This window comes from Typopeltis vanoorti, chromosome 24 (genome assembly GCF_054136105.1).
Source record: "Typopeltis vanoorti isolate ZY-2024b chromosome 24, IOZ_Tvanoo_1.0, whole genome shotgun sequence".
Classification (NCBI taxonomy): domain Eukaryota; kingdom Metazoa; phylum Arthropoda; class Arachnida; order Uropygi; family Thelyphonidae; genus Typopeltis; species Typopeltis vanoorti.
Genome location: NC_143572.1, coordinates 59,744,279 through 59,770,387, shown reverse-complemented (window position 1 = coordinate 59,770,387; position 26,109 = coordinate 59,744,279). Strand labels below are relative to the sequence as shown.

Below are 26,109 nucleotides of genomic sequence, written 5' to 3'. Positions count from 1 at the left end.
ACAAGTAAAACATTTCAGCTACTTAGGCACGATTTTTACTGAAGATGGTAAATTAAATATAGAAATAGACAACAGAATCAGCAAAGCTGGTATGGTGGGAAGTCAATTGAATAAATTCATATGGAATAAGAGAGAAATTAGTCGGAACACTAAATTAGCTGTATACAAGACAGTGTTCAAACCAGTTTTAACTTATGGATCTGAGAGCTGGGTCAGAAGTAAAACACTTGACCAAAGACTAGAGACCGCAGATATGAGAGTCCTGAGAAAGATCAGAGGCGTGAACAGATGGCATCAATGGCAATATCATATTAAAAATGAGGATATTGGGAAAGAACTTGACATTGTCAGCATCCAGGAATGCATTAGCAGAGCTAATCTCAGGTGGTATGGTCACTTAAATAGAATGGGAGAGGAAAGATTAGCAAAACAAGTGTTCTCTGCAAAGTTGGCAGGAAAACGACCCAGAGGAAGACCAAGATATAGGTGGATTGATACGGTACAAAGTGCCTTAGACGATAGAAATATAAGATCTGATAATGTTGGAGTCTTGACAAGTAACAGACTGATTTGGAGGAAAATTGTACATAGGAAGTTAGCAAAGATGTAATTTTTTCATGTAGTACTGTCATATCCTGTACATCCCTTGAGGGTACATGGCAGGAATTTGATGATGATGATGTATGTGAGCTGCTGTTCATGAAAGAAATTGTTGATATAATGATGCACAGTATGCAGTAAAATACTGGATTTCTACTCTATATGCACTCCTTGATGAATATGCTGTACAGTGGAAGCAAACGTTTTGCAATAAAATGTCTCTTCCTGTCAAAATGTATTTAATGAGTATTTGGTTCGGCAATAGTATTCCCTGCTGCTTTCCATTTTTCTACATTTTTTTTTTTTTTTTTTTTTTTTTTTTTGTGGTGATTCTAGACACAAAAAAATTCAGTTTATAGCATAGGTGGCCAAACTTCATGTCACTATAAGCCAAGAATCTGAAAGGCCACGATTAGTTTCTTTCAGGATTATCTTAACTGATGATTTCAAATTTTCAAAAATTGTTTATTATATAATTTAAAATTTAATCATGTCTATACTTTGTTTAATGAATTGTCCTTCACTTCACCATATGGAAGTTTAGCAAGACTGCAGCAGAGCTAAGAGTTAGATAATCTGGAAGCTATGCTGTAAAGACTAAAAATGGAACTTTTTAAAGATTACTTACACCTACAATGAACAGCGATCAAACAGTGAGAAATGAAATTCATCTACCACCCCCTAAAGAATTAACAAACATCTATGCCTGCGGTTGGATTATAACCCATAGACCAATGGCTGGAAATCTGTTCATGGGCTGATTTCCAGCTGCAAGGTATGAATACTAGTAGGACAAAAAAAAATAATTTAAAAAAAATAAAATTTAAAAAAAAAATTCATAAAGGCAACACAAAAAATCAACCCTTACGCATAAATGTTCAGTATGATTAGAATCAGAAGCTTTTTTTGGTATCCATATTGAACAGGATTTTTGATGATGTTTTTTTTGATAAAAAATCAGAAGGATTGTTAAATGCTCTGTTTGGAATGATAAAAGGACATTTACTACCAGAATCTGCCAACTTAAGAATTGGAGGTCAAGTAAGAAGCAAGAAGACTATTTCTGAAATAATGATGCAATAGAACTAAATCAGTGAAACAATCTATTATACATAGCCATTACTTATCCCAACATAGGGCCATCCTAGGTCAACAATCAGTGATAGGAAATGGAAGTGCAGGGAGTCAACTGCAAGTACCACCCACAGTGGACGATCTGCCACACTCACCGAACATGACCATAGAACAGGAGTGGCCAAAAGTGGCGCATTGCATGATTAGAAGTGGCACACTGAACCCCAGAGAAAAATTTTTAAAAATTTTGTATATGATTTTTATATATATATATATGTATATAAACACACAATTAACCTACCACTGAATTCTAGAGTGCACACTTATTATACTTGTTTGATCTTGAAGCAACAGGCACCGGCAAATGCTGACATGCGTAACCAGTTACTCAATCAGTTTACAGCTGACTCTCATGTCATAACGTTCGATGAACTTCTGATTCGATGTGAGGGAACAATTCTGTGTTTTTGAACTTATATGTTTTTATTAACAGTTCTTTAAGTTTAAGATAAGATTTCTGTTTTCATGAAGGCTTAACATAGTTCTGTAAATTTAAAACAAATATTTTCATTTTGAACGCATATGTCAAGTTCTTGCCCGCTCCCCTAATTTGCTGATTACTGAAACCTGCAATTATTTGGTGAATTTTTGTATGTGTGTGTTTTTGTGTTTTTTTTATACAATATCTTTCCTTTTTATTTACGTATAGTAGGTTTATTCCTAAAATTTAACTGATCATCAGCAAAGCTTTCGTAATGAGGATGTTTGGGTTGTGTGTGGGATTGCCAGCTGATCGACTGTTTTATGGCAGGAAACGATCTCGTATTTCATTGGACATAATATATTACGAGAGAGAGAGACGAAAACTCTCTATGAAAAAAAATATATATGATTTTTAAACTTATAGAACTGTATTAGGCCTTCATGAAAACAGGAATCTTATCTTAAACTTGTAGAACTGTTTTTGAATGTTCATAATGTTTAAAACGATAAAATAATTTAAATAAATTATTTAATAATAAGCTTTACTTTTTGAAATAATTTTTTTTTTACAGTCAGTTATCCATTACTTTGCAAAAGAAAATGAGCAGAAAAAAAAAAGCAGAAGGTGATTGCAAGTGCCAGTTTAATGAACTATGGGAAAATGAGTTCTTATTTATTGTGGGTCCTTCAGGAAAACCATTGTGCATTGTTTGTGAAAGCACTCTCTCAGATAATAGAAGACATGATCTTAACAGGCACTATAGAAAACATCAAGCTGAATTAGAAGAAAAACTGAAGTTAGTTCTTGGGTCTGAGTTGCGGAAAGAATATGTGGTTAAGAAAAAGGAAGAAATAAAAAAAGAGACAAAATATATTTGTGAAACGAAGTTGTGAAAGTGTGGCAATGCTGGAAGCGTCTTATGAAATTGCCTTTGTGTTGGCTAAAAAACACAAGCCTTTCTCTGATGGAGAGGAAGTTGTTAAGCCCTGTCTCGAAAAATTTGCTAAACGTCTTGGTGATAAGAATGTTGAAAAAAAAGTAAACCAAATTGCTCTGTCCAAGCAAACAATTACAAGATGCATCGAAGAACTTTCCCATGATGTTACTGAGCAACTGAAAGACCATGTTCATGCTTGTTCTTTCTTTTCTTTAGCCTTGGCGAATCTGCTGACATATGTGATGTAGCCCAATTAAGCATTTTTATAAGAGGAATTGATGGTAATTTTAACATCTTTGAAAAACTTATCGGTCTTGAGTCACTTCATGGAAAAACCAGAAGGTCAGACATATTTGGCAAATTAAAGTCATGTATAGAAAATCAACAACTAGATTCTAGTAAGCTCATCAGTGTTTGCACTGATGGAGCACCGTTCAGTGGTAGGTAGAGTTTCTGGGACTGTAACTTTACTTGAAAGGTTTTTAGATCGTTCTCTACTAATCACTGTATTATACATGAAGAATCTCTGTGTGGAAAAACTCTAAATTTGAAGCATGTTATGATACCAGTTGTAAAGTATGTGAATAAAATTAGAGCAAGAGGGTTAAACAGAAGAGAATTCAGAGAATATTGTGAACTGCTAGATATGGAATATGGTGATCTCATCCTTCATTGTGAAGTGTGCTGGCTTTCTAAAGGACAAGTTCTCAGTAGGTTTTGGAAGCTGAAAGACAGTGTTCATAATTTTCTGGAAGAGAATGATGAGCTGCATGAGGAAAAAGCCCTGTTGTGTGATGAGAAATGGCTATTTGATTTAGCATTTTTAGTTGATGTTACCAGCCACCTCAATGATCTAAATTTGAAACTGCAGAGCAAGAACAAATTGTTTCCTAGCTTAGTAAATGACATCAGTGCATTCAAAATGAAATTAAAACTGTTCATCTCCCAGTTAGAAAACAGGAATTTAAGTCAATTTCCACATTTAAAAGAACATAGTGAATCTGTTGAAGATAATGGCAACTTTACATAATATACTGAGAAACTCAGATTATTGAAAGAGTCCTTTAACAGTCGTTTTAGCGATTTTGCCGAAGAAGAAGAAGACTGCATGCTTGCATTTATAAATCCCTTTTCACTTGCTGAACAAAAAATCTTGACAATGCCTAGTAACATACAAATGGAACTTACTGATCTCAAAACCAATTCTTTATTGAAAATGAAATTTAATGAACTTCCATCATCCCCAGATGCTTCTGATATAATTAATTTCTGGCGATCGTTGCCCTGTGAACATTTTCCAGAACTGAGAAAATCTACTCAGAGTTATATCTATCGTTTTGGAACTACATACAGATGCGAACAAACATTTTCATCAATGAAAATTATTAAGAACAAACTACGGTTGCGACTGACTGATTCAAATTTGAAAAACTGTTTGATGCTTTCTGTAACTGATTTAACTCCAAACATTACAAGCTTAGCAAAAGCAAAGCAATTTCAAAAGTCTCAATAAAATAATTAACGTTTATCTTGTCTTTATATGAAATCCTTTTATTTAAAACTGCTAATAAAGGTGTCTATATTACCATATAGATAATAAATCATTTTATGCATAACTGTTAAATATATCCATATTATCATATTTTAAAAGGGCTGAAAAGTGGTATAGGTTTGGTTTGTATGGTGCATCTTAACTAAAAAATGAAAAAATTGACGCATGAACTATAAAAGGTTGGCCACCCCTACCATAGAGTGCTACAAAGGATAATACGTAAAAACTGCCATTCATCAGCCAACACACTGAATGCAGAATTCTAGACATTGACTTGAGCATGAATCTGCACAAAAACATTCAGAAACTGAGGCTCACAACATGAGTTTCCATTGTAGGACCACTATATGCAAGTTCCATTACCTGAATTGACAGGCAGAATTGTTTTCAGTGATGCCAAGAGCATGTACAGTGAGACATGGAAGCTTGGAAAGCTATGTTATGGAGCAAAGAATCACACTATACCCTCTACCAAGGATATGGATGATGGATGGGTGTGAGTATGGCAGATGCCCAGCAAATATTTCTTAACAGAGTGCATAACCCCAACTATGAAATTCACAGGTAGTGGTATAATGTTGTGGTCCTATTTTTCCTGGTTTGACCTCTGTTTGTGATGCCACGAACATTGGACGCCTGAGAGGTATCTGAACATTATGTACAATGGAATGCTTACTACTTTTCTGGCATTTCTACAAACCTGACTATTGTCTCATTCAGCTAGACCATGTCATAAAGCTGCTGATGTAACTGCACAGTTTGTAGACATGAAACGTCACCACACTTGACTGGCCTCCATAGAGCCCTGATCTCAACCCTATTGAACATCTGTGGGATGAACTGGAGAATCAAGCAATGTCAAGGGATGTCCACCCCACTACAGGATCTCATTCCATGCCTACAGGAAGAAAGGTCCAAAATTCCCATTGATTGTTATTGTACACTTGTGGAAAGTATGCCTCATAGGACTGCTGCTTTTGATGTAGGACCTCCTTTTAATGCAAAAGGAGGTCCTACATCTTATTAAGGTGAGCACCATGCTGTTTGTTACTCACACTATGGTGTCTGCTGACTTCTTTCTAAGAAGTATATATATATATATATATTTTTTTTTTTTTTTGATGACCAGATTTGCTTGTGGTGCCATGAAATAACTAGTCATTAAATCTATTTAATCATATACATGTATTGATAATAAAATGTTAAAATATCTCTTAGTATCATCTTCCTTTTCCCCTCTTTTACCTTGCGGTGTCAAGGGTTTATTAATCATCGGACATCAAACCGTTCACAGGATAAGGTCAGTCCTATGCCCCAGTGTATCCTATGTCTGTAGTGTTGAGTTATCAAGGTTTGCCTGCTTTGCAGGATGAAAAACCCCATGGATAAACTGTGGAAAAAAATCCTACTGTCCACGCCCAAGACCAGCTAACTTGACTATGGCTGAGGAAGATCCTTCAGCTCCTCACATCACCGACAGGAATCAAACCTAGGACACTCCTTTCCCAGGCATATGGTTGCAAAGAGCACAGCCACTAAGCTAATTGCATGGATTTTATCTCTTAGTATGATTCATTTAAATACTAAAAGCCAAATCTTAAAGTTTTAAATACAGATCATAGTGAAAAACCAAATAAGTAAGCCTAAATGCATTTGTTAAAAAAAAAAGTGATTGGGGGGGGGGGTATAATTACATTAAATGACAGTCCATGACAGGATTAATAAGAAGAAAATTAAACATAAATAGAGCAGCCTGCAACAGGATTTAATCATGTCATAGCCAGCAGGACTTCGCTTGTTAGCAGCCTGACTTTTCAGCCCTGTTTCTTCGGATATTCTAATTCATGATTCACATCTATTATTCATATTATTCATCTACTAATCCAAAGCATCCGTACATGATATCATTTGTTGCTAAAGTGATCTGCCACTTTTGGAAATGGTGCACAACTTCAGCTTCATCCGAATATGCTATGCTTGCTGACATGACCACCAGTTACAGCCAAGTAACTTGACTTCTTGTATGCATAATCATGTCAACTGCATATACCACCAAGCTGGTCTGTTTGCAAAGTTCTGAAAAGATAAGGCTGACCTCCTGGCATTAGTGTTCTTCTGCAACTCATTAGAAAGGATATGAAAAATAACCTCTAAAAAACCTCTTTATATACAAAGAACAGCTCAATGCATGCCTCTGATCTTTCACAAAAGACGCTAGAAAAATTCTGGTGTAGATCTAGATGGTGTTTATTATTATTATTAGCTTTGCGCTTTTCTCCAAATTTTCCCAAAACATTTCAGTATGTATGGTATTCATTTCTACTCTGCTGTTTAGATCGTCAATAAGAACTATCTTTTCCCAACTAAAAAAATTCCTTCACTTCTTCCTTAAGCTGGATCATAGGCACAAATAAGTCTTAATGTTCAGTTAATTTGATGTTTGCCCACATCACTGTACTTGATATGCCTGCAGTTAAGGAAGATTATTTTGAGGTTCAGTCTTGAATACTACAGCTACTCCTTCCTTTTTTCCTTGATCTTAATGGTTATTTAAGAAGAACCTCACTGTTTTTTTGTCTTCTTTTTTTCAGTAATACCAATTATGTCAACATGGTACTTCTTACACTGATTCGAGTGTGCTTCAATAACCGAGTTCTCACTGTTTGCCCTGGTTCCATGATAAAAAGAGCAGGAAGAGGAGATAGCTTAACTAGGTTATATACCCTGCCTATCATGACATTTCATTCTGTTGCATTAGAATTGTCAATTGGTTTAAGACAATGAAGAATACAAATCGGTCAGCTAAACACTAAACTGCCAGTCCATTCTAATTCATTAAGTACCCAGGTATACACCTACTTAACATGGGGTTAAGTAGGTGTATACCTGGAAATTAGGTCAAAAGCCCTGTCAGTTCTCTCTTCCCAGGTACCAGACTTTGACCTTTTTGAGACCCTAAGAAATTCTTTGTATATAAAAAATAAATTTTCTGCGCTTAATTTTTCTTGTCCCATTTTTTAATGAGACAAGAAAAATTCAGACTCTTCCTTAAGAGCCTGTTTGAACTTCTGTGGATGAACACATTGGATTATTTGACTTCAAAGAGCAGTTTATATTTCCTTAAATGCAAGCACAATTCTTAGGTATCAAATTATACAGGAGGGGGGGCTGAAAAGTTCTGATAAACACCTCAAACAAAAATGATATTAAAACAAATATAACCACAAAAAAGAACATATCTTAAAACCCTTTGACTTCCATGTTCCATCAAATTGTAATAATTTGTTTTTTCTTTTAGGATATATAAGAAGACATGTCAGAGGTTTTGAAGAATTTGAAGACACAGAGGTGTAGGCCATCATCAAGTTTTTCGTTCTGCAAGAAAAGTCTGTGACTGAGATTAACCAAACTTTGTGAGAGACTTTAGGGGACTGTTCCCCAGCATATCCAACAGTTGCCAAATGGGTGGCCAAGTTTAAAATTGGGCATCCTGAGACAACAGATGCCCCAGGTCAGGAAGGCCTTCCACAGCAATCACACCTGAAAACATCGATGCAGTGTATACTATGATCCTTGATGACAGATGAATACCAGCCAAAAACATTGCAAAGACTCTGGGGATATCCAGGTAATGAGTTGGGATCATTATCCACCAATATCTGGACATGCAGAAGTCTCTCAGTGAAGTGGGTCCCCAAATGATGTTTAAATGCTGACCAAAACAGAGAACTTTTGCTGTCATCTCAAGGGATTCTGTGTCATTTTGAGAAATCAGGTGCAAATTTTTTGGCTTGTATTATGACTTTTGATGAAACATGATTTCATCACTATGACCCAGAGCTGTTGAAAAAAACCACTGCTGTAACAGTTTTGCCTTTTAAGAGGTACTTGGTAAGGATTACACCATCCATATCAAAAGACAATGGCAAGAGCCTTCCTGCTGACTTTTGGGTTTGGAATCTCTTTGGCCATGGAGAATCTACGTTCTCTATGGCCAATTTTTTGGGATTATGGATGGTGTAATCCTTACTAAGTACCTCAAAAAAGGTGTAACTGTTACAACAGCAGCAGCGGTTGATTCAACATCTCTGAAGAAAATTAAGGAGGTACTGAAGGAAAAATGCTGTGGGAAATTGAGCAGAGGTGTGTCGCTTTTGAGGACAATGCATCTGCTCGCAAGGCTCATGAAACCCAATAGACAATACACAACTTGGGCTTTCAATGTCTACCTCACCCACCCTATTTGACTGACCTGGCCCCATCTGACTATTTCCTATTTCTAAATTTAAAGAAACACTTGCAAGGAACAAAATTCACCCAGATAATGAAGTGTTATCTGCAGCTATGGACTTGGTTTGTGCAACAAGGGAAAGACTTTTTTTCCCTCAGAGGATTGCAAAGGATGATGCAGTGTTGTAGTATAATACTTTAGGGAATATGTAGAATAATGTGTAAGTTACATGATTCTACCTCAATTCCTTCATGGTGATTATCACAACTCTTCAGCACACCCTTGTATACTTAACCATAGACTTTCAAAATAAATAAAAGCTGATAATAAGCATCAGTACAATACAAAATCTCCTAAAAAAAAAAAAACACTATTTTGAAAATACTGAGTAACTTCATTAACGGATATCAGATTTATGATTCATTAGTTAAAGGCTCATTTATCCTATCAAAGAAATGGTGGTCACTTGATATTATGGCCAAAACCAGGTCTTTCCACCAGACAAATAATTTTCTGTTATTTGTTTAAAAAAAAAAAAAAAAGCCAGATAAGCATTGTCATGTTAGCAATTTCTTTTTACATTTTTATTTTATTTATTAATTTAAGAATGCTAACCCAATCTTCTTCCATTTTTACAGCACATAATCTTAAAGTATTTTACTCATTGTAGATTCTGAATGTATGCCTCCTGTCTCTTGCAAGAGCAGAAATAGACTGTTAGAGAGAAATAAAATTACCAATTATATTATTTGAAGTATAGTACTGTGGATGTGCTCAGAGCTTTGCTAGCCCCATCAGAGAGCTTTTCAACAACAACAAAACATCAGGGTTAAAATTTTCACATTAGTTTAAGTATGGTATATTAAGTATATATATACTTAATATACCATACTTAATATATATATATATAATAAAAACTTGCTCATTTTAACACCTCCTAGAGAAGGAAGTGTTGGCACTTCTTTCTCTCCTCTCTTCCTTGTGAAAATCAAAAAAGTATGCATTGGTTTTAGTAATTGTATACAGACTGAACATAATTTGAAGTTATTTTGTTTCCACTTATTAGTGTCAATAATAAGTGGACTTTTTCCACTTATTATTGACATTCCATTAAAGACACTTATTAGTGTCTTTAAAAAAATAAAAATAAAAAATAAATTAAAAAAAAAGCAAGATAGTGTTATTTTCTTTTTCTATAGTGAACTGGATTCTGGGGTGCTGGCTGTTTAAGTGGAGGAGGAATCTAATGTGTGTGAGCCACATGGCCAAATAGAGAACATATCATCAATATATCTTAGCCAAATAGAAGGTTTAAAAATGGCAGTAACAAGAGTATGTTTTTCAAAATGCTCCATACAGATGAGCAGAGGAGGGGAGAGCCCATGGAAGTAATCTTCTATCTGTTTAAATAAGGTCATCTGCTAACATCTTCCCAATGAACACAAAAAATACACAATATATTTTTTGTGGTCAAAAAATGGACTGACTACAACTATGGTCAGTCCAGTCTAGCTGACCTTGCCTTGAATACATTGCACAGGAATCTGATGGTATAAAACTTATGCTTCATCATAGCAAATACAAACTTGAAAGACTATTTTTTTTTTTACAATCAGAAGCAGATTTAAAAAACCAGCCTAATCTTAATAAATATGGTTATGTTAAACTTCCCAAGATTTGGGAAACTTTAATTCTTAGGTCTCCTACCAATCAGCATCCATAGAGGGTGCCCCTCATAGGACTTAAGACTTTAAATAGTTTAATTTTTCCACTTATTGTTGTGTGTGTGTGTGTTATTACAATTTTAATACTGTATTCCTAAAGATTTTCTGTAACATAGAAGAAATAGTAGAACAATTAAATCTGCTGTTTAATTATTTCTCTTTGTGCTGTATTCATTACATTAAATTTTAGTATAAGAGTAAACCAGCACAAAGCTAAACAATACCCTGGATACATGTAGAAAGCTACATTTATCCAGGGAACTTAATTGGCTAAGCTTCCTCAAAAGTTGTAGGGACACTAGAATCATACTTACCTGTGTCAAGTTTAAAATAAAATTTCACATACCTAAAGCTCTCTGCATCCACAGATGTGACAGCTTCACCTCATTAACAGATCACTGCCACTCATGCTAAATTAGCTACTATTAATGCAGCCATGAAGCAGGTCAAGGGTAAAAAAAATAATTGAGAGGAGACCTCCACATCACCTTCCAGAAATGCTGAACCAACTGGGGGTTCAGACCTAACATTCAATCCTCACCTTCACATGGTGTACTCCATTATGGTGGGTATCTACTAGATACTGAATGAACAAGAATGGGCTGGCAATTTGGGACTTAGCTGATCAAACTGCACTCTCTATTAAACCACAAATGCATATGATGATACACATAATGAGATTTCATACCAGCTGGGGCATTGTCCTAATCAAGGTCACCACTATTTCTGTCAGGGAACCAGGACGAATCATGTAGTCAGCTACTGGAACAAGCTTCAACTCAGTATCTAGTAGAAGAAGAAGAAGAATAAACCCAAAGTCAGAAAAACTGAAGACAGGAACCATCAGTATAAGGAGTATTGAAGGAAAGGAAATCGAATTTGCAGAAGAATTGGAAGGTACCATGTGGACATAATTGGCATTAATGAGACAAAGAAGACAAAAACAGGCGAGATCTCACTAAATAATAAGTAGAGAATGTTATTTACACACAATAATGATTAAGGAAAGGAAAGAGTAGCAATAGCATTCAAAACCAAACATCATGATAAACTTCTTCATTGGAAGGTAGTTTCAAATAGTTATGTGGACAAACTTCAAATTGAAGAAATAGACAATGAAACTTATTTGCACTCATGGTCCCACAGAATATTCTTCTAAGGAAGAAATGTGGGAATTTTTTGAGTCATTAGAACAAGCAGCTGAAAAAAAAAAATGGAAAAACTGGTTCTTGCTGAAGATCTGAACAGCAAAGAAGGAAATGAATACCACCACGTATATAGGAACATTTAGGGAAAATTTGGAGAAAAGAGCAAAGCTAATAATAACCATATTTGATAGACTTTGGCTCAGGACATGCATTAATCATTACTAACAACATGATCCAACATAAATATGTGCACAAGTTCACGTGGAGAGAAGACACAGGAAATAAGAAAAGCCTCATTGACTACATCACTGTTGATGGTGGTATCTTCAGGATACAAGAGTGTACAGATTTCAAATTGGAAGTGACCATTACTTTTTTTTTTTTTTATGTCTGATCCACACACAAGAAATAAGAAAAGCCTTATTAACTACATCACTGTTCATGGTAGTATTTTCATGCTGGTTCAGGATAGTAATAAAGGTAGTACAGTAGTAAAAAACACTCAACAAGCATGCAATCAGAAATACATATCCATACTTGAAGTAGAAAAACCATCAAAAGCCTGAAATGTGGAAAGGCAGTGGAAGTAGATGATATTCAACCAGAAATGCTTAAGTATGGAGGTATAAAAGTCTTGCGGTGGCTGCACTGCATAGTTCAGAAGGCTTAGACAGAGGGACAAATTCCAGATGATTGGCGTAGAGCTCTCATATTACATATATAAAAAGGGAAATAAAACTGAATGTGAAAATTACAGAGGTATTTCCCTACTGAGTGTTCTAGGTAAGATTTACTTGAGTAAATATTGAGTATACTTGAGAAACAGTTGAGAAGGATTGTGGAAGGGAAGCTTGGTGAAGAACAAGCTGGAATCAGGCCAAATAGAGGCTGTCAGGATCAGATTTTCACTTTACGACAAACAGTTGAGAAATCATGGGAATACGATAAGGATCTGTACTTAAGCTTTGTAGATCTGGAAAAGGCACAGGAAAAAGTACCCAGAGAAAAGTTTTTTAAAATGCTACAATTATATGGTGGTAAATGGGACAGAGCAATGCAATCCATATTTAAGGTGTCAGTCAGCAGTTAGAATTGAAGAAAATACATTAAGATGATTTCATGTAAAATAATCAAAGGTAAGACAGGGATGACATTATCTACACTGTTATTCATCATCCATATGGATCACATTATGAAGGAAAGTGTCATTAGTCCTGATATTAGAAGTGGAAATGTTAAACTTAGTTCTTTAGCACAACAGTATTTGCTGTATGCAAATGTTGTAGTCCTAAGCAAGGTGCAAGTCTCCAGGATTCTCTAACTAAATTGTATAACAGCTGTAAGAAATTTGGCATGAAAAATAGTAATAAAAAGATGAAAATAAAAAACTTCAGCTGCATTCTGAATAGAGAGGCTATAGAACCAGTAAAATATTTCAGCTATTTAGGCACAGTTTTTAGTGAAGTTGGCAAGTTAAGCAAAGCTGATATGGTGAGAAACCAGCAAAATAAATGCATATGGAATAAAAGAAAAATTAGCCAAAACACCAAACTAGCAGTATACAACACAGTGTTCAAACCAGTTTTAATTTATGGATCTGAGAGTTGGGTTAGAAAAAAAAAAAACATTTTAATCAAAGACTAGAGACCACAGATATGAGGAGTCTCAAAAAAATTAATGCAGGGAACCGATGACATTTTTATCCTTAAAGAATGTGTCAGCAGAGCTAATTTAAGGTGGTATGGCCAATTAAATAGCATGGGTGAGAAAAAGTTAACAAAACAGGTGTTTGCTGCTAAGATGGCAGTAAAGAGACCCCAGAGGAAGACCAAGGTCTAAGTGGATTGATTCAATCAGAATTGCCTTCATTATCATCAAATTCCTGCCATGTACCCTCAAGGGATATACAGGATATGATAGTACTAAACGAAAAATTTACATCATTACTAACTTCCTATCTATAATTTTCCTCCAAATCAGTCTGTTACCTGTCGAGACTAAAGCACATCATACCATATCAATCCACCTATATCTTGGTCTTCCTCTCGGTCGTTTTCCTGCCAAACTGGCAGAGAACACTAGTATTGCTAATCTTTCCTCGCCCATTCTGTTTAAGTAACCATACCACTGAGATTAGCTCTGCTAACGCATTCCTGGATGCTGACAATGTTGAGTTCTTTCCTAATATCCTCGCTTTTAATATGATACTGCCATTGATTCCATCTGTTCACACCTCTAATCTTTCTCATTCTCTCATATCTGCAGTCTCTAGTCTTTGATCAAGTGTTTTACTTCTGACCCAGCTCTCAGATCCATAAGTTAAAACTGCTTTGAACACTGTCTTGTATACAGCTAATTTAGTGTTCCAATTAATTTCTCTCTTATTCCATATGAATTTATTCAATTGACTTCCTACCATACCAGCTTTGTTGATTCTGTTGTCTATTTCCATATTTAATTTGCCATCTTCACTAAAAATCGTGCATAAGTAACTGAAATGTTTTACTTGTTCCACAGGTTCTCCATTCACAACACAGTTGACAATTTCAATGATTCTGCCTATTTTCATTGTCTTTGTATTGCTGAACATCATACCATATCTATTACAACAGTTATTCAATTTAGTCTTGGAATCTTTCAGACTTGTAGCGGATTTATTTAGAAGTATAACATCGTCAGCATAAAGCAAAGAGCTGACATTAACATCTCCAATTTTGATATTACATGTTTACTACCATTTTCCATCATAATATGATCCATTAAGATAATGAATAACAGAGAGGATAATGTACATCCTTGCCTCACCAGATTTAATATTAAACCATCTTCCTGTATTTCCTTCAATTCTAACTGCTGACTTACAACTCAAATAAAGACTAAGTATTGCTTGATGTAATGCTCCATTGACACCATATAACTGTAGCATATTGAATAGCTTCTCTCTTGGCACCTTGTCATATGCCTTCCTTTCCAGATCGACAAAACTAAAATACAGATCTTTGTTATATCCCGTGATTTTTCAACTATTTATCGTAAAGTGAAGATTGGATCCTGACAGTCTCTATTTGGCCAGAATCCAGCTTCTTCACCAAGCTTTTCTTCCACAATTCTTCTCAACCGTTTTTCAAGTATACTTGCATAAATCTTGCCAGGAACACTCAGTAAGGAAATACCTCTGTAATTCCCACATTCAGTTTTATTTCCCTTTTTATATGGGTACTATGAGAGATATACAACAATCATTGGGAATTCGTCCCTCTGTTCAGGCTTTCTGAACTATGCAGTGCAGCCAGGCAGCTGCTTTTCCACAAATCAAGCCTTTGATGGCTTTTTCTACTTCAAGTATGGATATGCAATCCTGACTGTATGCCTGCTGAGTGTTTTTTACCACTGTGCTAGCAGTACTTGTTTCAATTAGCAATTTTAAAAAGTAATTACTCTATAACTCCATACTTCAAAGATATCTTTTTCTCCCATTTTCATGTAACCTTTATCATCTCTAACTCCTTTTACAGTACTCTTTCCTCCATTTCTAAACTTCTTCAACAACCTCCAAAATATTTTGCCACCTTCTTAATATTTATTTTCTATGTTCTTGCCAAAGTCCTCCCATGACTTTTGTTTAGCTAGTTTTACACAGTGTTTAGCTTTCTTACATTTGTCTCTGTATTCTCTAAGAGCAAAAGCTGACTTGTTTGCCAGGAACTTTTGCTATACTTTCTTCTTTTCCTTCACTGCCTCTTTAACTTCTTGTGTCCACCATGGAGTTCTGATTTTTCTAACCTTGCAGACAACCTTACCACGACTCTCTGGCTGAATCAATCAAGGTTTTCTTCAAGGCTCCACTTAATCCCCAAGGTGTGGTTCCTGTTCTCAAACTCTTTCATTTTTTTTTTCGATAATCTTTGTGTATTTTAGTCTACAGTTCACATCTGAGAGCTGCCCAACTTTTATTTGCTTTAAAACTTTCTTACGTGTTCTTCTTTTCAATATGAAATTCAATTTTATCCTGCTCAAGACTAAATATTTATCACTTCCAATTACAAATCCTCTATACACCTTGGTGTCCTGCACCAGGAAGAACACATCACTATCAACAATAACATAGTCAATGAGAATTTTCTTATTCCTTGCCTCTTCTCTCCATGTGAATTTGTGCACATTTTTATGTTGGAACATGAATTTGTGCACATTTTTATGTTGGAACATGGTGTTAGTAATAACCAGTCCATGTCCGGAGCAGAAGTCCAACAGGCATTTACCATTATTATTAGCTTTGCTCTTTTCTCCAAATTTCCCCAAAATATTTTTGTATGTCTAACAATCATTTCCTACTCTGCTATTTAGATCCCCAACAAGGACCAACTTTTCGTTTTTCATTATGTCAGTTGCTTTCTCTAAAGCCTCAAAAAAATCCTGCACTTCTATCTTAGTAGAACCTTCTGTGGGACCTGCCTTAGAAACATGAAATGTTAGATATGATAATACTGGAGTGCTCACAAATAACAGACTAATTTGGAGCAAAATTGTTGACAGGGGAAGAGATTAATAATAATGTAAATTTAATCGTGTAGTGCTATCATAGTAACCTGAACATCCCTTGAGGGTACATATCAGAAATATGATGATAATCAAAAAATGAATGTGCTGATCAGAAATCTCACTACTTATACACTGTTAGATTATGATCTCACTAAGTTTCAGAAAAAAAACATTAAAAAGGTTTCTAAAAAAATGTCAACTATTGGTCTCCTGAATTTGTTAAAAAATCTCAAGCCTTTTAGTTCTCCCCCCCCCCAATCCCCATAGAATGCCCAACATTTATAAATTACACTCTCCATCCCATAGTAGATACTACTCACTGCCTGCTCCTTTAAACCAACCACACAGTTAGTTAAATTTTAAATTCTATTTCCTAGTCATACTTCGTGTCATATAATAAATTCCATGTACTTCAAATATTCATCCAAAATTTAGTTTTAAACAATAACAATATTATGGCAGGCTTTGATATCATCTCCTAATTTACAAATATCTCCCTTTCTGACACTGAAAAATGTCTCCGCCCACCTCACTTGACATTAGTGATCGCTGTAATTTACTATCCATGGTGGTTACTTCTCTTGGAAGGACACAACAAATAGAAGAGACTTCTATGTTCTCCCCTCTAGTCAATTTCTATATGGAGATTTTTTAAAAACATGCATGTGAAACTACCATTCTTAAACTTTTTATCTGGCTAAGATATATTAAACTCTTTCTTCTTCCACCTTAACAGCCAGCATCCCAGAATCCAGTTCATTATAGACAAGGAAAATAAAAATATGCCATTTTGGGATCCTCTTATCTTATCAGCCAAATGGCACCCTTTCTTTCTTTCTCAGTTCACAGAAAACCCACCCAAACAGGTAGATACATATAGAAATTTTCCCATCATCCTCCTTCTCAACAATATGGTGTCATCAAAACCCTTACTGACAGATCCTCCCATCTCTCTGTTCTACCCAAGCTTCTCCTACAGCTGAACTTGCCATTATTCACTAAACTTTCCTGTACAATGGTTACAATGCCAAAAAATTCACAAATTATCTATTACTATTTCCTATAAATAGCATCATTTGAAGTTGTCTTCCCTTTCTGCTTTCCTAATGATCCATTTCCTCCTCTCTCTCTCCTCTTCGTTGCAGGTGTTCACAATGGTTCTGTTCTTGCAACTGATAAATTATGGTCTAACTGGGAGATCTGCTAACATCTTCCCAGATAAACACAAAAAATACTTCTACTGCCACAACTATGGCCAGTTCAGTCTAGCTGGCAATGCCTTTGATACATTGCACAGGATTAGATCAAATAAAACTATTGTTTCATTCATCACAGTAAATACAAACTTGGAAAACTTTTAAGAATTGGCAGTAGATTTTAAAAAAATACCAGCTTAATCTTAATAAATATGGTTGTGTTATACCTCCCAAGATTTAGGCCTTCCATCCAACAGCTAAGGGCTAGTCAAGAAGAACCGTAGAAGGTGCCCATGGCTTTAGGCTTTAAATAATTTCATTTCTTCCACTTTGCTTTTGTAGGTGATATTACAATTTTAATACTGTATTTCTGAAGATGTCTCCATGACAGAGATGAAATATTAGAACGATTAAACCTGCTGTGTAATTATTTATCTTTATGTGTATTAATTCCATTAAATTTTAGTACGAGTCTAAACCAGCACCTAAGCACATGTATTTAAAACTAGTTATGTTTGAATTAACTGATGTTGCTAAACAAAAATTAATGCCTTTTGAATATGCTTTAATTTCATTCATGTCAGCTGTTTTGGTTTATGAAAAAATGTGATCAGATAAATTAGTTAATATTTAAAAGCTACTAAAATAAAGTTATTAAGGCATTATAACTGCCATAAATACTTTCAAATTTAAAAATTATTATATACTTTCAAATTTTTCCATGGCTTTGGTCAAAAACCACTGGTTTGACACAGAAAGTGTAGATTCCAATCCATTGCTTCCATGCAATAGTGTGTGTCACTGACAGTTAACAAAAACTAGTAACATTTACATTACCTCCAGATAGACCATATCTGGTTCATAATTCGGTCAGATTAGAAAACTGAAGAGTTTCAAGAAAAAGGTTAAAACAAAAACAAAGACAAAAGCTGCTAGATTACATTAAAAGGATAAAATGACCCAGAGTCATTGCAATTTCGTATTCTTGACAATCCAACTGATGAATGAATCTCAAATAAACATGATGGCCCTACCCTACTGCACAAACCGATGCACTGACTGGAGTGATGATAATTAATTCATCAACAACAGTGTGAAAAGGAAAGAGAGCAAAGAGAAGAATAAGAAATAGAAATTATTATTATTACCTGACACCTCCAGGAAGTCCAAAGATTCATTGAGGGAGGGAGGGTACTTCTTATCAAGACTATAAACCTGAATAGTTTATGCCCTCACTTTTTTGATGCCATGTGTTCACTCTCTCCAAATTTTTCTGAGAATTTATATCTACAGTTCCTGTTCTTTGATCAACTATTTTATTTCTAATTCAACTTTCTTTCAGATCTACAAGTTAATGCTGTTTTGAACACTTTCTTGCATATAACTATTTTGGCTAATTTCTTTCCCACTTCAAACTGGTAACTCTATTTTGTTTAGCATCTTCACTAAAAATTGTGCCTAAATAGCTGAAATATTTTACTTGTTTCATAGGTTCCAACCAATTTTCATACTTTTGGTCTTTTTAATTGCTGATTTTCATTCCAAATTTGTTACAGAAGTTATTCAATTTAGTTAAGGAATCCTGATAGTGATAATAAAATGTTTAAGGAACAATAATTAAGGGGATACAAATCCCTTGTTGTTCAACTGCCAGTAAGCAAAACTCTAAGATCGAGAACTAGTAGGTAGACCTGGAAGATAACAAGGTTTAAGTGAAAAGAATTTACATACCTTTACAATACGAATGCCATAAAGGTGTGTTTGTATATTATAACATAAATTGAAAGCCAAATGGCTATTTTTCTGGCGTCCTTAATAATAATTAAGGAGATACAAATCCCTTGTTGTTCAACTGCCAGTAAGCAAAACTCTAAGATCGAGAACTACAAATCCAAGTGTAATGACCTTGTTATCTTCCAGGTCTACCTACTCACTGATGAGACCTCAAAAAAAGGTTGAAACCGGTCTGGGTAGTGACCTCCTCATAATGTAATTACAGTATTACATCCCCTAGGGGCTGTGTTTTTACATTTTGAAAAAATATCAAGGATAGTGAGGGAGCTTGCTCCCCCTTTGCTTTGAGTTGCTTTGGTGTTGTACTACCAAGTGGTTGTTACACTTGGATTCGCCGATAGTTTTTCGGTATGTATGAAACTCATAGATTCGTAGTTCTCGATCTTAGAGTTTTGCTTACTGGCAGTTGAACAACAAGGGATTTGTATCCCCTTAATTATTATTAAAGACACCAGAAAAATAGCCATTTGGCTTTCAATTTATGTTTAAGGAACGTTCTAGAAAATGCTAAATAAATAAAGCACTTAACATAGTAATATTATAATATTAATTTTGGAAGCAACTTCAGCCCAGAATTTATCATTTAATCCATATTCTTCATTGACTAAATGAGCTAAAAAAAAAAAAAATCTGTTCAACTATCAAATGTTCCTGTCAAAATAGAAAAACAAGTAAGCTGCTAAAAAAAAAAGAGGAGCAGTATAAACACATACTCCCACAAATCCACCACAAAACTAGTGTAAGATAACTAAAAAGGTCAATAACTTTCCTAAAAATAAAAATAAAAAAATAAAAATTATTATTATTATTATTTTAAATTTTTATTTTTTATTTTTAAGAAAGTTATTGACCTTTTTAGTTAATAATAATAATAATAAAAATTATTATTATTATTATTTTAAATTTTTATTTTTTATTTTTAGGAAAGTTATTGACCTTTTTAGTTATCTTACACCAGCTACTTAGGTGGCGCTTTTTGGAATTGTCAGTTATTGTTTAATTTGAGCTTAATGTACTGAAGATGCCTGTGACACACAGGCGAAAATTATACTATTAAATAATCTTTGTACGTGAGTTTTTTCCGTTATTAATTTTGTATCGATATGTCTACTCACGGTATACCTCTTTTAAAACTGACATTAAATTAAAGATGCCAAGAAATTATATTTTTGGTTTATTCTTTATCTAATTATAAACAAACAAAGTTTGTAGGTGAAGTATTTTTCACTACTAAGCTACTTGTATACAGAAGCTAATGACTTCACATTAATTGTCTTAGTATCCCATAATGCAAAGCACACATCCTTTTGGGTGTGTATAATGCTAAGTATTGTGGGAAGGGCTGCTACCTAGTCCAGTTTATCTTTATTGAGATCTCATCAGTGGGAGCCAGACCTAGAAGTGATACAAGGTTGTGATACCAGGAGTGAGACCTCAGTAAAGGTCAAAACCGGTCTGGGTAATGACTCTTGGGAATGAATGAATTCCTTGGAAATATCACTGATGCTTTGGGACTTTCTGATAGTTTGCTATAGTAAGAGTTAGCTATATAATTCGACTCTTGCCATAGCAAACTTGTAAGGACCACAGGAATAGTTTGTAATAGCAGACAGTTTGCTACAGTGAAATTCTTTTAGCATAGCACTGTACCTATGAAGCTTTGATAGGTACTTTTCAATAACCTGTTATAAGAGTGAGAGTTGACTGTATAAGAAACATTTAGAAGGTTTCTATGATGTAGGTTTGTTATAATATGTAGATATAATTTGTAGGTTTCTATGATGGATGCAAATGTATAAAAAATTAATGCTCACAAAAGTCTTCAGGAAACAATCATATGCAATAAACAACAAAATTCACAAGGACTCACCTCCAGAGAATGAAAATGAGAACTAGCCAGCTGGACAAACAGGAACTTCTCTATATTGGCCTACAAGATAAAATTTTTTTTTTCAAATGATTAGATTTTTTTCTAATTACAAATTCTACATTTCAAATTTGCAATCACAATTTGTATTGAACTTTTTAATTTGTATTACATTTCTTCACGATTACAGCCACCTTGTCATGGTAGTAGAGCTTGTATACTACAATATCCAGGAAAGCTGTGATGGGAGGAGTACAAGTTCCGGGTAAGGTTTGCGCTTATTAGACAGGTTGAAGGGAAAATGTTGGAATGGCTGCTGAATGAGCTTGTACAGGCAGTGCTGGTATAGCAAAATACTACTACTACTACTACTACTACTGAAATATGGAAAACAAGAGAAAACTACCATATCATACTTTCTCACAAATCAGCAGTTTTCTTCCTATGCATGAGAACAAGTAATACAAGTTACTGCCTAGCTATAATTTGAGCCCAGGTCTTTTCAACTAAAGTGCTTCATTGAACAACTATTTTCCTTGGCACTTTATCATATGTCTTTTCCAGACATACAAAACTTAAACACAGATCTTTGCTACATTCCCAGCTAATCTGGAGTATTTGTTATAAAGTAAAAAAATTTTGTTCTGACCATCCTTATTTGATCTGGACTTGGCTTGTTCTTCAAGTTTTTCTTTCATAAGTGTATAGTGGAGTAGTGCCCTCTCAACAAGTGCTTGGAGGTGTCACATATTAATAATTATTATTCTAAGCCTTTTCTCAAGCATCTATGAATAAATCTTAACTAGAATACTCAGGGAAATTCCCCTGTAATTTTTATTCAGTTTTATTTTCCATAGCACTGTACTTATGAAGCTTTGATAGGTACTTTTCAATAGCTTGTTATAAGAGTGAGAGTGACTGTATAAGAAACATTTTGAAGGTTCCTATGATGTAGGTTTGTTATAATATGTAGATATAATTTGTAGGTTTTTCATAAATATTTACTATGAGAGATACTCCAATGATTCAGAATTTGACCTTTTAAAGCAAATTTTATGTATTATGCAATACAGAAGACCTACTTTAAAAGGTCAAAATTTGTCAAATTCTTGTGACAATTTGTCACAAAAATTTGACAATTCTGACTGAATATCACCTACTTCAGTTGCCCTTCAACATTTTAGGTTTCTGATAGGTTTTACTTCCAAGTATTAGTGTACTCCTAATTGCATTTTTTGAGTATTTCTTGTATCACTGTTCTGTCACTGCATATTTCCTTTAAAGTAATTCTAGATGGTAGATTACTTTCACTGTCTGGTGAAACACCAAAACTTTGCTTACTTGGGATCTGAAATGGCTCTTGCAATGTTTGTATTCCAGACAATGTTTTTGGTTCATGCTCTCACCCTATCTTCTTACATGTGGTGTATGTAGTGCAGGTGATGGGCATGCTAAACACATTGTAGAGACTCTAAACCTCCATCTATTCACAGGTATAAGTAAAAGTTCCACAGATCAGATGCGAGACTGAACATAACATTACTGCATGATGAAGAACAGCTACAGAATAAATAATCCTGCTACCACTTACTCTGCCAGATCACTGGAGAGTCAAGTATAATGGAATACATGGAGAACTGGATGATTTCTCTTTGTGGGAAGACTGCCTACAGGTTCTTCACTATCAGCAGTATATGCTTATACTCTAACTCTTCCTTACCATTAAATAAGCATTAAAGACAAAGCAAAAAATTTTGATAGTACTGCAGATAAAAAAAAAAATGAAACTTAAAAATTTTTAAAAAAAAAAAAAAAAATGTAAAAATCCAAACAAACAAACAAAAAAAATCACACACACGCACACAAAACATCTAAAAAAAAATCATATCCACTTAACCAACATTCATGGTCTCAACACAAGTTTTAATAAAGTGCCACTTCCAGACATACGAATCAGATTTCCTATTCCTAACAAAACCTCTACTACCAGACCCAATCTCTACTGCCCATCTTAACTTTCCTAAATACACTCAGCATGATTCTCCATCACAGAGGTGAAATCTATGAATTTATGTAGTTTGATATCCCTTGTCAAAACATTAAACCTTGAATTCCCCTCCTTACAATCGGCTGTGCCTTAAAACTTACTTGTGTCATTCAGTTATGCTTATGTTGTCTCTCGCTCTCCAAAATTCTTATAAACACTGATCTTTTTCATTAGATATCTATGAAACTTAATCATCTACAATCCAAGTTCATCTTTTTTGTATTTAGTGGTAAATGCAACAGCTACTCCTTTTCCCTCATTGTTATTGCCTGAATATAACATCTTGTATTTGTTGCTTAGAAAATCTCACAGTAACATCTATTATGTCAATCTGGTACTTATCCATTTCTTTTCCTGATGCTTCTTAAGCTGAATGTGCCCATCTTCAGCCCTGCTGATGATGAGTTGGGATTTGTTTTAAGTAGCTAATGTTTTGCTGTTTGCCCTGGTCCCTGATGTAAAAATGTGGGCCTTGTTTAACTGCATGACACCCCAGTAATCATGAAATTCTGTCATGATGTACCATCATTTTACATTATTATTATTACTTGACACCTCCAGGGAAACCAAAGACTCATCGAGGGAGGGCATATGCTCTACAACTCTCTATCTCTACCACCCAAATCCACCAACTACAATGAATCACAACTACACCAACACCACCATCTACTGCCCACCACTAGTATTTTCACAGACAATCACACACATCCAAGCCCACAGCAGAATTCGAACTCACAGCCTTTTGGCTGGAAAGCAAATAGGCTAAACACTTCCAACCAGTCTGACAATTATGATTTAATCCTCATAAGTAGCATCTGAAATATCAGCATATATCAACTGCTATTAACAGACTATGTGTGCATTTCTTAATAAAACTTTTATTTTATTTCTTAAATTTATTGACATTCTAGATCCATATTATTCCATAATTTTGAATTTTTCTTCACACTCTGTGCTATGTCATTTTTCTCATGTTCTCCAGTTAATCAAAAAAAAAAAAAAAAAAAACACACACTGAGTGACATCATACAGAGTGTCAGTCACACCTTGGTTCTTCACTCCTATGCTTGAGGATATCATTGTCAATGCTTTTGTCTAGAAGTAAATAATTTTTTATAACTTCTACAAAATGCTATTATTTGCACTACTCTTCAGGATTTTCTCATAAGTAGTGTCTAAAATTCTGCAGTACGTTAAGGAAATAAATTTCAGTTTTGTAATAGCTCTGCTGCAATTTTGCAGCTGATAATGTAAGCAATCAGATGACATCTAAATAATCTCCATTTACATCAATTTGTGGTAATATTCATAATATCAATATTTTACAACGCATATCTATTACAATACTATTACAACTGAAAAACTTGATATATGAAACAGATGCTGAAGAGATGGGTTTTGTGGAAGGGAAAAGAATTAAAAAGCCATGGATTACAAATGAAATGATAAGAAAAATGGAAGAAAGAAAAAGATGGAAAAATGTAAACACTGAAGAGGGAAAAAGAAAATACAAAGTATTAAATAATGAACTGAGAAGAGAAACTGATAAAGCAAGAGAGGAATGGTTGAAAACAGAATGCAAAGAAATTGAAGAAATGGAAAAAAGGGGCGATATGATAAAATGTTTGAAAAAGCAAAAGAAATTACAAATATTAAAAAAAGCATAAGAAATCTGCCATTAGAAGATAAGCAAGGAAAACTGATTTATGATATTGAAATACAGGGTGAAAGATGGAAGGAATACATCGAAGAACTTTACGCAAAAAATGAAAGACCAACAAAAATTGATTTGGAAGAGCAAAATGAAATCTCAACAGAAGAAACAGGTACTGAAATACTAAAGAGAGAAGTAGAAACGGCAATTAAGGAATTAAAAAGTGGAAAGATGGAATGAGTGGATGGAATACCTAGTGAAATCCTAAAACAACTGGAGAACAAAGGTATAACAGAAACATGGAAACTCTGCAACCCTCATTTACAAAACAGGAGTATGGCCTAAAGATTTCACAGAGAGTATTCTTATACCAATTGAAAAGAAAAGCAATCCTGCTAAGTGCAGTGACTACAGAACTATAAGCATACTCTCACATGCCTCCAAAGTACTGCTAAGAATATTAAATCAAAGATTGTATAATAGAGTGGAGTATTTTCTGGGGGATGATTAATATGGATTTAGAAAAGACAGAGGAACCAGAGATGCAATTGGAGTAATGAGGACCATATGTGAAAGGAATATAGAAGTAAATAAAGAAGTTTATATTTGTTTCATCGACCTTGAAAAAGCATTTGACATGGTGAAATGGGAAAATCTGATGGAAATATTACGCAAAATAGGTTTAGATTGGAGAGACCGAAGGTTAATAGCTGAATTATATATGAACCAAACGGCCATAATAAAGACAAAAGTAGGAAAAACTAAAAAATGTGTGATTGGTACAGGTGTAAGACAGGGATGCTGCCTGTCACCGACGCTCTTCAATATATTTGCAGAAGAAATGATAAAAGAAGCATTTTATGAAGAGGAAAGAGGAATCACTATTGGAGGAAGAACAATACAAAATATTAGATTTGCAGATGATCAAGCAATATTAGCTAATACCGAAGATGAACTACAGCACCTAATGCAAAAATTTGAAAATATATGCAAGAAATATGGTATGAAAATTAACGCAAAGAAAACAAAAGTGATGAGAGTCTCCAGGAAACCAGGAAGTATCAAGGTGATGATGAATGGAGAAAGTGTAGAGCAAGTGAGACAATACAAATATCTTGTATAATACAAGAAAATGGAAAATGCGACATGGAAATAAAAGAAAGAATTAACAAAGGAAAATATGCCTTTTATAGCAAGAAAAATTTGTTTATTAATAAAATGAATAAAAATCTAAAGAAAAGGCTTATTAAGTGCTATAT

The 26,109-nt window shown here is 34.4% G+C and overlaps 1 protein-coding gene across 2 annotated transcripts in view; it reads right to left on the bottom strand.

Annotated features, from left to right (window-relative positions):
* Positions 1-26,109, bottom strand: part of LOC150093275 (proline-, glutamic acid- and leucine-rich protein 1-like) — a 270,371-nt gene that overhangs the window by 198,641 nt on the left and 45,621 nt on the right. For both annotated transcript variants that reach the window (XM_090413693.1, XM_090413694.1), the window contains one exon: positions 21,153-21,212. In XM_090413693.1, the coding sequence (XP_090269819.1) occupies positions 21,153-21,212 (60 nt within the window). The remainder of the gene's footprint in view (positions 1-21,152; positions 21,213-26,109) is intronic.